Source organism: Triturus cristatus, chromosome 7, assembly GCF_964204655.1.
Source record: "Triturus cristatus chromosome 7, aTriCri1.1, whole genome shotgun sequence".
Classification (NCBI taxonomy): domain Eukaryota; kingdom Metazoa; phylum Chordata; class Amphibia; order Caudata; family Salamandridae; genus Triturus; species Triturus cristatus.
The window spans coordinates 189,530,954-189,545,316 of NC_140590.1; the positions used below are offsets into that span (position 1 = coordinate 189,530,954).

The 14,363-nt window shown below is 40.2% G+C and overlaps 1 protein-coding gene across 4 annotated transcripts in view; it reads right to left on the minus strand.

Annotated features, from left to right (window-relative positions):
• HPN (hepsin) overlaps positions 1 to 14,363 on the minus strand; it is a 445,048-nt gene that overhangs the window by 105,871 nt on the left and 324,814 nt on the right. For all 4 annotated transcript variants that reach the window (XM_085616009.1, XM_085616008.1, XM_085616006.1 and 1 more), the window contains one exon: positions 1,056 to 1,185. In XM_085616009.1, coding sequence (XP_085472135.1) covers positions 1,056 to 1,185 — 130 coding nt within the window. The remainder of the gene's footprint in view (positions 1 to 1,055; positions 1,186 to 14,363) is intronic.

Below are 14,363 nucleotides of genomic sequence, written 5' to 3' on the forward strand. Positions count from 1 at the left end.
GAGACAAGGATTGTGATTATTGTTTGAGGTGGATTCTCACCACCCCACCAAGTAATACTCCAATTATTTACACTGTGCAAACAAGTGTATGAGCAGGAATTAAAAATAAATTGCTGACTCAAAATGAAGGTCTAAATGTTTCTGCTGATATTCTTATGTACCACTAATGTGTTTGATCTTTGTAAAATTTTTAATATAAATATTCTTGCTCAAAATGGTGGGATGTTAAAGTATGGAATTTGCCAATAATATACTTCAAGCAGTATTATTCAGTATGGAGAAACTGACACTGATTTGATTTGATGGAAAAGTGATGCCAGTCTATGGCATCTGCAAAGGCGAAGTATAGGGTATTCACCAGTATCCACATCCCTTAGACCATTAGGACAGGTGCTCAGTGGCGGCTGGAATCTACAGGGAGGTGAGAGGGGGCAGGTGCGCACCGTTAGAAAAAATAACAAAAAATAAAACACTTACCTTACTCAAAAGGACCTTCTAGATCCAGATATTCTCGTCAATGCTGCAGACAGCTGGGTTAGAGCTGTTCAAAGTGCGCATGTGTAACTGGCTGTCACAAAACAGCCGGACAAAAAGACATGCGCACTTTAAATAGTGTATACACAGCGGACCCACCCTCCTCCCTGCTGCTGTCACTCAGCAGCCTGCCCCCATCCTGACGCTCTGTTCGGGATGGGGAATAAAAAATTTAATGGTAATGAATTACCATTTTATTTTTCATCCCGGGGTCATCTAAGTGGAGCAACGGTCCTCCGCTCCTACGTAGGAGCTGCCGTTGCAGGTGCTGATGCAGATGGGGTTGCTAGTCAGAGTATGGCACTGGTTAGGTGGAAGAAAAGGCATGTCAGTATTCCATTAAATGAATAGGAAAGCGGTATGCAAAGTGAATTGTTGATAACAGTCAAAGCCCAGTGGAGACGAGGGAAATTTCACACTGGTGCTTGGATTGAAACATATATTTCATGCTAAGAATAATACTGGATAGTGTCAAGCGCGCCAAGACTGCACACATACCCCCATGACATTCCCATTCCTACCTGATGAAGCCCATCTCTTCACAGCTCAATGTGGCAACCAAGGAGTTTGAGCTTGTAGCACAGACCAGCCGCCATTTCCCCTCCGTCTCATCATAGACAGTCAGTCTGGAGTCTGCAGAACTAACCTGGACTGTGAAAGAAATACACATAAAATGTGAAAGAAAAGATGTTTTTAAGGGTAATGGCACGACTGGAATATTGAACCTTAAGGGTTATGTAGGAGATTGTGACAGAGGGCAACACAAGTGACACTAGTATATGGAAAGATGTTGCAGGGAGGGCAAAAAAGAAAACCTCACAGGCAGTGACTGAAGGGCTTCCTGGTAAGAAGAATCAATACTTACTCAGCACCTTTCAGTCACATTTCTGTGGTGTATCCCAAGCATACACATGACAGCAGATGACATAAGGAAATAAAGATTATACATATATTGGAAGAAGGATTTAATGGTAGGCTTTCTTTGTAGAACTGGGGATTTCCAGAAACATGTCATGCATTACAGGGGCATATATGGTGAGCGCCATATACTCTTCCTAAGCTCCAGGCAGTTAAGGGGGTAAGAGGTCTGTGTTCAGTTCCATTTATTGCTGAGAATTTGAAAGAATAGATGGGGATTAAATGTTACACACAATATATTGAATGCATTCTAGGTTCCACTTACTCCATGGGTTTTTGATGCTAATCTCTGCTTTCATGGTATGCTCCTGGCACTGATTGGAATTTTATGGTAAGCTCCCTTTTCACACTGGAATGAGACTTCCAGGTTAGTTTCTATGCACTTATAGGGATTCAAACATAAGGTTCATGCACTGTTGAGAATGGGAGGGCACATGCTACCTAATTATTCCAGCAGCATGGGTCAGACGTAATGCTTGACACTGCCATCTGGGTGATCTGAACGCAAACATTTGGAATTCCAGCAAGGCAGATTCAGCCCTTAAGCCTTCCATGTTGGCAAATTGAATAGTACATGCGAGCCACTATATAAAAATCTATTCATTAATTACAAGGACAGGTAGAAAATGCTAAACATTCAAAGGATATGTTCAGTGCAGGCGTCATGCAGTAAAAGGTTAGTCAATAATCAATTTATTGCAATGAAGATTAGAGACCCTTGGGGGCGTGGCTAGTGTTCGAGGAAGATGGTGGCTAGTCCGTGACTCTCCTGGGTCGGCGGTGCGAGGAACAGGTCTGACGCAGCACATACTGCTTATGGAGCCTCCAGAGTAGCGGTTGTGGAACCGTAGGCATCATAGCATCGAGGGAGCCGACTTTCATCCCTCGCGGTGCCCTTTAGCAGTTTTTTTTCATTCAGCCGCACTGCAACGCGGCTCTCTGATGGAGCGGCCACCATCTTACATCCTGAAGTATCTCGGTGTGCAACGAAGTTTGACCGGTAAATGGACTATTTACACGCAGCCAATTGATTTCTGCTTCAATGAGTGCAGTATGAGTACTATTTATCAAACAGCTGCTCTTTTCTGAATGACTGTGCATAGCGAAGACATTTTTTCTCACATACCATCATTTCACTCCTAATGAGGAACAGCTTGTTTTAGAAGCTTCATGGATGCTCATTTGTTTTTTCTCATCTTTAAAAAATAAGGGCATGTTTTTTCAGCTTGCATCAGTTCTTCCCCTCTGCTTACATGTGGGACCTTCTTCCTTTTTCAGATTATATTCATGTTTATGAATGTCATGTGTAAGTCATGTGAAGGACATATTAATGCCTGTGTTTACACTGCCCTTTCTTATAGGATAACTCATTTATTGTTTTCTCTTCAGCATTTTATAAAGGTTCTGTTAATCTGAGCCTCTACTTCAAACGCATACTCAGTTCCAGTATACCGAGGTGTTGTATGATCACTGGTGGAAGGTGTAGTAGAAACAGAACCTTTGGTCACTGTAATATCTACATCTGTTGCATAAGTGCCTAGGTGCATGTGCAAATTAATTAAAGTATTGTCACGCTCGGCAATTCCACCACGTAAATTTTCTACCCGTCGCAATCCTAACTCTCGCTATTTATCAATGGATGATGCAACAAATATATCGCCTAAGGGCACTAATAAGACACTGAGCAAATCGCTGAAAAAAGATCCTCCTTCACCTCCTAAGCAACCCTCTACAGTCTCGTTGGACCTTCTGCAGGAGGAAATTAGAGCTCTACGTCCTTTTGTGGAAAAAACGAATTCTAAATTGCAAACTCTAACAGATAGGTGGTCAAGCCAAGAGGATAGGGGGGCATATTATCAAGCACGGCGTTAAAATTATCACCGCTATAGCGGCAGAAAACTGCCACTAAAGTGGCGATAATGGGCTTGATAATATGCCGTTGAGAATTCCAATAGAAGCTCATGTTCACATCAGAACATGGTCTTCTATTGGAATTCTCCAGAGCATATTATCAAGCCCATTATCATCGCTATAGCGGCAGTTTTCTGCTGCTAAAGCGGCAATAATTTGATAATATGCCCCAGAGTTACTACGGTGGTGCAACATATAGAATCTCTGAGCTCTTCCAACACCAAAGTGGAGACGCTACATACTCAAGTAACGGCGCTACAAAAACAAGTCGAAAATCTTAAAAACAGAAATAGAAGAAATAATATTCACAGATATGGACTACCGAAAGGTTCAGAGGGCTTGGATCCAATCACTTTCTTCAAATCCTTTATTCCAAAAATCCTTAAATTGCTGAAGGACACTCAGCTCAACATCCAAAGGGTTCACAGGTTAGGCCCTCCACCTCCATTGTCTTCATCAGCTGTGAGGAAACCGAGAGGGATAATCTTGCATTTTTTGGAATATACTGACCTAATTTGGATTCTACCAGCTGCCAGAGTGATCACTAGTATCATATGGTCAGGTAATCCTTTGTTTTTTTCTCAAGATTACTCAAAACCTATCACAGACAGGCGTAGAGAATTCCTATCAATGAGGCAGACTCTTCATTCAATGGGGGAGCGTTATGGCCTCTTCCACCCATGCATGTTTAAAGTGACCATCAACAACAAGACTACTACATACGAAGATCCTGTAAAACTTAGAAGATTTCTCAATTCTTACCATGCAACTCCATGGACACTTCTGTACCGCACAATAAATAGTTGACCTGACTGTTTTTCCTTTAAAGTTTCCTTCATTCTATCACGTTATTCTTATGGTTAATTCTCCCTCACACATGTGATAGACGTTTTGGACTTTGAAATGCATTCATATTTGTTCTATGATTTAGTTTGTTAAAAATGTTACTTGTTTGCGGATATTGCCTGATCTTATTGATATTTCTTGATTCTAGAATTAATCTCCTCTTTTCTTCCTCACAGGTTACGTCTCCATGTTTCACATCCTTTATATTTCATTATTCGGCAGTTCTGCCTTCCTTCCCGCTTTCCCACATGGGGTCTGGATACGTCATTGTTCCTTGTGGCCTCACCTCCCCCCACTCTTCATATGTCTTGGATTACTTGTAAGTCTTTAGATTTGTCTCTCTTTTTTCACTTATGCATTGTTCTCATTTTCACCCATATCTTCTTCTTTCCTATAGTTTTATCTTGCTATCTTCCCATTTTGTCACTTTGATCATTCCTCTTCTTTCTTTTCTGCTTCACTTCACTTATTCCAATTTATGTATAGTCGGTTTATTCCTGAGTATATTCTATGTTGTTCAATGATTTGTTTTGATTGGTGTTAATTTTTTCTTTTTTACATTTTTGTTCTATGTCTTTAAAAATTATTCCGTGGTTCGTCGGAGGTTTACATTCGAGAATTAAAAGACAGAGAGTTCTGACACATTTAGCCAAGTTGGGGGCAGATATAGCTTGTTTACAAGAATCACATTTGACGGCTGAGGAGTCTCTAAAATTAAAGAGAGGTTGGGTGGGGGAGGTCTTTTTCTCTCCAGGCGATGGTAAACGAAATGGAGTTCTCACTCTTTGCCGGAAATCACTCCCTGTTAAAATGATTTTGCAATGTGCTGATAAGGATGGTAGATGGCTGTTTGTTAAATTGTTGGTGGATAATGCTCCGATCTCTTTACTTAATATTCACACACCTAATGCTGGTGACCCCTTCTTTTGGAGATCCTTAGCCCAACAAATTACACTTTGTGTTGATGATAATTTTATTCTCACAGGTGATTGTAATCCAATTTTTGACCCTTTTTTGGACCGTAATTCAGTAGTATGCTTTATTCCGCACAAAACCCATAAACGTTTCACACAAACCATTAAACAACAAAAAATTATAGATACGTGGAGACTCTGCAATCCCACATTAAGAGAATATACTTATTATTCCCCGACACACCACACCCAATCACGATTATTTCTTTATATCACATAATGTATCTCGATCGTTGTTAGCAGCAGATATTGGATCTATTGTAATATCTGATCACGCTCCCATAACTATCCAATTGGACATTTTGAAGAAACCCAGTTAAACTCGAAAATGGCGTTTTAATAACGCTTTGTTTTTGGACTCAACGATTACATCAGCCTTTGTTTCTTTCTTCCACGAATATTTTATCTTGAATCAATCTGATACTTTACCTTTTCATGTGGTTTTGGATGCTTTTAAAGCATCAGCTAGAGATTTTGTTATCAGATGTATCTCTAAAAAGCGTAAAAAGTCACAAGAACACTCCAAAATCCTTCTAGCCAAGATAAAGAGATTGGAGCATTCTTATTATTCTTCTAAATCGAACACTTGTTTATCAGAACTTATAGATGCTAAATTTCAGTTTAATAAGGAAACAACTAATAATGCTTCTACTTATTTACTAAAGTCTAGCACAAAAGTTTATGGTGGCCAGAATAAAGTTGGAAAAGTTTTAGATAATTATCTGAAGGTTAAGCAGAACAAACTCAATATAGAATCTGTTATAGATATACATAATACATTGAAACTTAAGGATGATGATATTTTAAGTGAATTTCTCCAATTTTACAAAACATTATATATGTCAGAAATTCCTTCTTCTGACCATTCTATATCTCAGTTCTTATCCTACATTCAATACTCTCCCGCTTCACGACCAGACCTCTCACTTTTAGAACTTGACTTCACACAGCAGGAGCTTCTCACTGCCTTACAGACACTCAAGAAAGATAAAGCTCCCGGTCCAGATGACTTTACTGTTCAGTTTTTTACTCATTTTGCACATTTATTACTCCCCAAATTACACACTCTCATAAATACTTTTTTACAATAAGGTGAATCTTCTGGTTCCTTCTCAGATGCCCTAATTTGTCTTATTCCTAAGGATGGCAAAGAACCAAAATATTGTAAAAATTATCGGCCTATCTCTCTGGTCAATACTGATTATAACATTTATTCAAAAGCCTTAGCTCAATGTTTAGAATCTCACTTGCCTGACCTTTTAGGTTAGGAACAATCTGGCTTTGTTAAAGGACGCCTTATCACAGATAATACTCATTTATTTTTTGACATCCTATCCAAAGCTTCACATATCCCACACTCCTTAACTGCAACAGCTCTTGATGCGGTGAAAGCATTTGACAGAGAGGAATGGCCATATCTTTTTCAAACACTTAAATGGTTTGATTTTGGCCCAAAAATTATTTCTTTAATATCTATTTTATACTCCAATCCGCGAGCGGCAGTATGTGCAAATGGTGATATGTCCTTTTATTTCCAGTTAGGTAGAGGTGTTCGACAAGGTTGTCCACTCTCTCCATTTCTTTTTAATCTAGCTTTAGATCCTTTTTTGTAAAACATTCATCAAAATGATAACATTTATGGTTTTGATTTCAAGGGGACCCAAATCAAAATGGCAGCTTATGCTGATGATGTTTTGTTATTCCTCCTGCAACCTCAATCCTCTCTCCCCACTTTTTTGAAAGAAGTTGATTCTTTTCCAACTATTTCTGGTTATAAATTGAACAAAGATAAATGTGAAATCTTACCCCTAACAAATTATTCCTTCAAAGCTGACTTCACCATCTCAGGTTTCACATGGAGTCCCAAATATATTAAATATCTAGGCTTACAATTCACTCCCTCTATTTCAGGAACAATATCATGATGTATGGAAAATTGTACCCAAAGGTTGTCCTCTCTAACCACAAAGTGGCATCCTCTATACCTATTGTGGTGGGGCCGCCTAGACACTATAAAGAAGAAGCTATCCCGCATAATCCTAAATACAATTTCCAATATTCCATTCTCTATTCGCTCCAAAAATTTAGGAAATGGAATTCTATTTTATCCTCTTTTCTATGGAGTAATAAAAAATCACGTATGTCCATATCACAATTGATTCAGCCAAAATCGGAGGGTGGGGTTCATTTTCCTGACTTCCCTACTTATCACAATTTTTTTTTACTCCGCCAATCATCGAGATGGCAATCCGAGTCTCTTGTGGATTGTCCTCTTTGGGCTAAGCTTGAACAGTCTTTCATCTCCCCCTTTTCATTTCAAGAATACTTATCCTTCACACGTAAGCCACAATCTTTATCCACTCCTATAATTAATTATACTTCTAAAATAATACCATCTGTCTCCTCTTCAGACCCCATGGATTGGAACTCTTTTCTCAATTCCACCACATGGCATAACAACCACATATTAATACAAAATAAACCTCTAGATTGGAAATCCTGGCGGCAACGAGGTCTAATTTGGGTACATCAGTTATATGTCCACAATGAAATAATGTATTTTTTTGCACACTAGTAGTTCTTTTGACATGCCTTTGCCTTTCTGCTGTAAATATTCTCTCCTATCACACACTATTCAGAATGCCGGTACCCATTACACAAATTCACATGCTTCCGCTGACCCGTTGGTTCCTCCTGTTAATAAATTACGTGCTCTTCTAATCAATAATTCTAGAGCCTCTGTTATATATAACTATTTACACAGTTCACCCATCTCAAGAGAAAAGACTAAAGTAGAGCTCTATTGGGAAATAGATTTAGAAATCTGTTGGTCCATAGAAGTATGGAACAGGATTTGGGTCAAAATCAGGAAGTCATCTAGAGCAGCGATCACCACACAAACATTCTTTTTTGTATATAGTAGACTCCTACTCTCCCCACTAAATGCAAGACATGCTGACCTCTCAGACATTTGTTGGACTTAATCCTCACCACATGCTGATTTATATCATCTACTTTTTACATGTGCATCTGTTCACAATTTTTGGGAAAAGGTATGGTCTCAAATCAATTTGATCTTCGATTCCAGTTGCCCTTTCTCCACTTCACATGTTTTCTTAGGAAGTTTGTCTCCTATTTGGTCGGACTCTGAATCTAATGTAAGGATAATAGACTTGTTGCTAGCAGTTGCCTTTCAGCAAATAACCAAGAATTGGAAGGATTGCAACAAACTATCTTATCAAGCATGGCGGTACACTGTATGTTATATATGTTGTACGTACTACGCGCCTTTTAATGCTATTAATATCTAAGCCCAATTACGCTGCTATTTCACTGCCATTTTGCACTTGACATTTTGCACCTTCATTTAGCTTGGGGGACCGTTCTGTTTGGGGTTACGAACAGCATCTTTGTATTGTACTTTTATTGAATTTTTAACGTGTTCTTAGCTATTATTTTACTTACTGTTGTATTGTCTTCTGTTTGCTGGTGTTGGGGCCGCCCCGTTCCGTCACGGCTGCTGCGACATCTATTCTACCTTTATTAAAAAAACCTACGCTTTATGCGACTAATCCCACCAACTATCGGCCCATTGCCAGATTGCCGCTGCCAGCAAAGATAGTGGACAAAATAATGAACAACCAATTGTCCCTATTTATCACTGCCAATGGCCTATTGGATCACACCCAATTTGGCTTTCGCAAGGACCATAGCATGGAGTTGGCATTGATTAAAGCCTCTGAGGAGATCAGGGCAGTTATGGATGGTGGAGGTGCAACAGCTCTGGTGCTCCTCGACCTTTCTGCTGCATTTGATACGGTGGATCACCGTCTCCTGCAGAGATGTTTGGTAAAGCTAGGACTAGGAGATTCAGCACGAGCACTTATAGCCTCCTTTCTCGCTGATCGAAGATCCACCGTATCCATGGATGGTTTTAACTCAAATCCCTACACCCTTCCATGTGGTGTCCCGCAAGGTAGCTCTTTGAGACCCACACTTTTTAACATATATGTCTCTGAACTAGCACCCCTTATTCGGGATTTTGGTTTCAGCCTGACCACCTATGCCGATGACACTCAGATTGTGGTGGCAGCCTCCAAATCTCAACAGTCCCCGGCTCCGCAGTTCAGGAATTGTATGAGCGCAATTAATAGGTGGATGCCAGCACAGTCCCTGAGGCTCAACTCCAGTAAAACGGAAGTTCTTATCTTCGGCAGTATTCAGCCCCCGTGGAATGATCTGTGGTGGCCTGTCGAGTTGGGCTCCCCGCCCAATCCGGTGGTCAAGGCAAAGAACTTGGGTGTGCTTATGGATGCTAAACTCACTATCCATCACCACACAAATGCGGTAGTATCGGCATCGCATTTTCTTATTAAAAAAATTAGGAAAATCTTTCCTTACATCCCCAATCACACCAAGAGAACAGTAGTTTCTTGCCTTATTTCATCCAGGTTGTACTATTGCAATGGTCTCTTCCTTAACGCCCAGAAGCAACATCTGCATAAACTACAGATGATTCAGAACTCGGCAGCTCGTCTCATACTGGATATCCCTAAACGTCATTCTGTCTCTAATGGAATCCGCAATCTTCACTGGCTTCCAGTACCCCAGCGTATCGATTTCAAAGCCCTGTGCATTGTCTTCAAGGCCTTGCATGGTATTGGTCCGTCTTTTTTGCGGGATCATTTTTCTTGGTACCGTCCCACCAGACAGCTGCGTTCCACTGGAGCTCGATTACTTGCTGTTCCAAGAATCTTCAAAGCCCACTGGGGTGGACGCAGTTTCTTTTATGGAGCTTCTAAATTGTGGAACACCCTTCCTTTTTCCCTCAGAAATGCTAGCTCCTTGACGATTTTTAGGAAACAACTGAAAACTTGGCTCTTTCAGCATTAGGGGCAAGGTAGTCTTGTGTCACTGTTATGTCTAGCGCCAAGACACCCCCGGGTATATGTGCACTCTATAAATTTTCGTAACATAACATAACATATTAGAACATTGGAATGTTGGGAGCTCCATTGAAAACAATGGAGTGCTCCGGGCTTATAATGGCTGGTATAAGCCCGAAGCACCAACATTCCAATGTGTCTTTGTTCACAGCTCTGGCTGTGAACAAAGACTTCAGGGAGCCGGAGGGGATTTGAATCCCCTCGCGCTCCCTGAAGGCTTCGTTTTGTAAGAACATTCTGCCCTCTAGTGGCAGAATGTTCTAATAGCCTTATAGCCCTTCGTAGCAGGGCTATACCGCTATTAAAGTCCCTCTGCGTTAGTTAAAGTCCCTCGCCTTCGGCTCGGGCCTTTAACGCTGCAGCGGGCCTTTAATAGCCGGTATAGCCCGCTACGGCGGGCTATAAGGCTATAATCATAGGCTAGACACAACTTTTGTATATCCGATACATATGGCATCGAAACGTTTAAATTTATGGTTACCTGTTACATTGTTTATTGATGCTAGTGTTCTTTGTTCTCTGTCTTTGAACCCCTCACAACAAGAATTCTCTAAACCTCCATGACTTACCTCATACTCATATCATATTGTAATGTCATGTCTCATTTTATATCATAATTTCGACATATACTGTAGTTATATTTTGTTCAACGACTACGTGTATATCACTGTTATTCTCATTTGTATGCTAACTGACTTACGCATTCATTTTCTTTGCTTCTCAATTTTAGATTACTTTATCATATACATCTTTTCATTGTTATAATGTTCTTTATATTATTCTTTTATTCTTCCTCAATAAACTAACTTTTGAACTTAAAAGACTATAGATCCTAAGAAAAATCTATTGTGGGTGCAATAACGTCTATGAATGATTCCAGTTCACATGACATTCAGCCCCAGGATCACTTGGACCCATCTCAAGTGCTGTGCAGTCACGGCAGGATTCGAAGTTTGGGTTAATCCACCAAAGCGATGGTCACAAGTGCCACTGCAGACTTAACAGGACACATCTGCAAATGCTAAGCTTTTTCATACGGAACATATGGTAATGCCAGCAAGGAACAGGCATGGCATCATTTAGGGGTCAGCTGGGGTCGCACATGCTGCTTGTGACTCCTGCCACTGACTTTGCGACCCCTGGCCACAGAAGTGGCAAAATTAGTGCCAGGAAAACAGGAGAGGCTCCGCCGTATTAGTTTGTTTTGTCCCGCTTTTCTTTATACTAATAGTGAATAATAATCTATTATTCACTATTAGTGTAATGAAAAAAGGAGCAGTCTTGGCTGGAACAGGATCTTTGGTGAGCATGTGCCTTTCTTTGTAAGCATCTGTGTGTGTGAGTGAAAATTAGCGATTTAGGCCCAAATGTACTATTATGTGACACAAGGCAATACCGCACAAAAGGTGCCGGGCTCTCTCATGTAAAAGAGAGAGAGAAAAAAAGCAACACATCGACTAATGTGGTGCAATGTTTCCGTCCTGTGCGCTGGTGCACTTTTGGCAGCCATGTGACAATGCACATACCTTGCATCATAGTGCTACGGTATGTGCGTTATCTAAAGCATTCGTTTTTTTAATGGAGAGCATCCATTCCAGCAAAAAAATTATGCGTCAACGTTTTTCTCAATTTTGATTATGTGCTGCACACTAACTACAAAGTTTGCAACAAGAGGAGAATTGTTTTCATAAGCCTGCCTCAAGAAGTTATAATACTTTGGAACAAATCCCTCTCTTAACAATTCTTGTGGATTGAAATGTTTGTCAAAACCCATGGATGGTCGCACGGAAACACTTATGCAGCATCCATTGAATGCCTACTTGATACAAAATAACTCCGCGCAGTGCATAGTGCAATTTTGTGTTACTTTGGGATACTATCAAAGGCCAATCAGAATTTGCTTTGTAACCGCACCTCAACAGTTGGTATCGGGTTTGCATTACATAAGTGATGCAAGCAATGTGCAAAGCATTTGTAAACCCGAGCCTGCGCGTCATTAAGTATAAGTGAGTATTCGTATGATTAAGAGTGAATGCACATGAGTGAGTAAGAATGAATAAGAATGAGTGCAAGTGGATGTAAGCGAGTATGAATGTGATGTTAGGGTCATGTGACATGCCTTACTGGAATAATCTGGGTCAATGATCACATGATTGTACTCCCTGTTAAGTCATTATGTTCAAAGGGTATGTGATGCCACTTCCACTACTCATATCACTTTGGGGAATCGACACCCATGGGCACAGAGCGATTGTGTTACTGTAACACTGCCAGTAATCACAGGAAAATCCATTACATGGTCACATGTTGATATTTAATCATGTGTTGTCATTAAGTCTATTTAAAATTTAATTATTTGCACATAAACATGACAACAGTAATGAGCCCATTGGACGTCTTAGCAAACTGGAGGAGTACATGGTAATAGGGTTAATATATAATGGAAGATCGTTGATGAAAAATAAAGGTCATTATATAAATGTATCATATACAAAATACATAAAGGGTAACTGTGTACTATGGTGTAACATTGCCATCCCAGGGTTCTGGTAACATCATAAACAATGAGGCTGAAGGCTGACTGGTTTGCAAATGTCACCAGAACCCTGACACGGCAATATATGACCACATTCGGCATAGTACAAGTTATGTACTTTTTATATTACATGTTTATTTTGGGGCTGTAAGCTTGTAAACCCACTTTTCTTCAAAGTGCAGCTAACAAATGTTGAGGCTGTGTTTACCTTTCTTGAATAAATTGTTAATAAAACAATGGGCAATCATGAGAATCAGTAGATTTAGGTAATTTTGTGGCTGTACTGTTTACCACATAGTTAGCAAAATCCACACATTTCATCAATAATGATATTTCTATATCAAATGGATCCAAATTATACTGACAGAGAATGTGCTGCATAAGTTGCTGTTTTGGCTTTGCATCTCTGGTTAAACTGCAGGCAGCGACTAGAGATTCCATGGATCATACCACAAACTCAGATGCATATGGGATTTAGGATATGTATTATGCAACAGCTAGGTAATTCATACTAGTAAACACAAGTGCAATCACATATTACTTGTTTCAAAAGTCATACACTCTTGGCATTCCACATTTTGTTATTTAAGGCATTTCACATAGAACAGACCACATAAGGCAGAGTATCTAGAGAGATTTACAAGAATCTCAATCAGGGCACAGTGAAGCTAGACAGGCAACCATCAAATGGGAAGCGATCAATGTCTGCCAGTTTAAATATACCTCTAATGCTTCACCTATGGATGCCATTGATTATTCTGGCTAATATTTATATAGGTGTTTTGGCTTTTCATGAGCTTAAAAACATCTACAATGAATATCAATGAAGCAATGCTTGAATATGACACATGGGGTTCAGACGAAATCAGACTACAGAAATTAGGGCATCATGGGTTTGAAACTGGACACATATTTATTATACTATAGATTATACTATAGATAATTAAAAAAAATACATTTATAAGGTCCAGGGCCATAACACATGTTGCCCAGAAAAACGTCATCTTTGGTCAAATGCTGAAGCCATGATTAGAAATCACGTCCCAAGGTTCCAAGATCAGCAGTTTAACCAGTGCTTAATTTGTGCCGGTGCTTTCCGGTGCTTAGCACCGCCACTTATTTCATAGGGCCGGGTCTACACGCAATATGGATTTGTGCCTAAAATATTTACATTTGGAGCCGTGGCCTCTCGCCCTAAACTGCCTTTGTGAGGCCCCAACAATTGAAAAATGAGTTATTAGCCCGGCCCCTTCCGTGCCTCCTTAGCATTGAATCATCTTTCCTCTCGGAGACGGACCAACGCAAATCAGACCAATGTCTCCAATTTTTGCCCGCCAGAGCGTACTGCGCAGCTGCAGCAACGCTAGTCAGTCGAGTCAACTCAGGAAGCAAGCAGCGTGTGTCGCGATGACTCGAGCAAGCAGCAGGCCTCTAATTAAAACCAAAAGGGAAAGTAAGTACTCATTTCTTTAACATGCGCTAGTACTGTAGTATGAAGCAGCGTGCAGGGAAAAGGGCACCTTTCGTTTGTTGCGCTCTCTTGTATTCATATAAATGAACGGCCGTACAATCCCGATTGCCGGGCTACTCGAGTAATAACCATGTGTTTGCGACACCAGTAGCCTAGGCAAGAATTTATTGTGGACCTATCTCCTCTGCACGTCACATTAGCAAACACAGAGAGCTAATGCTACATTC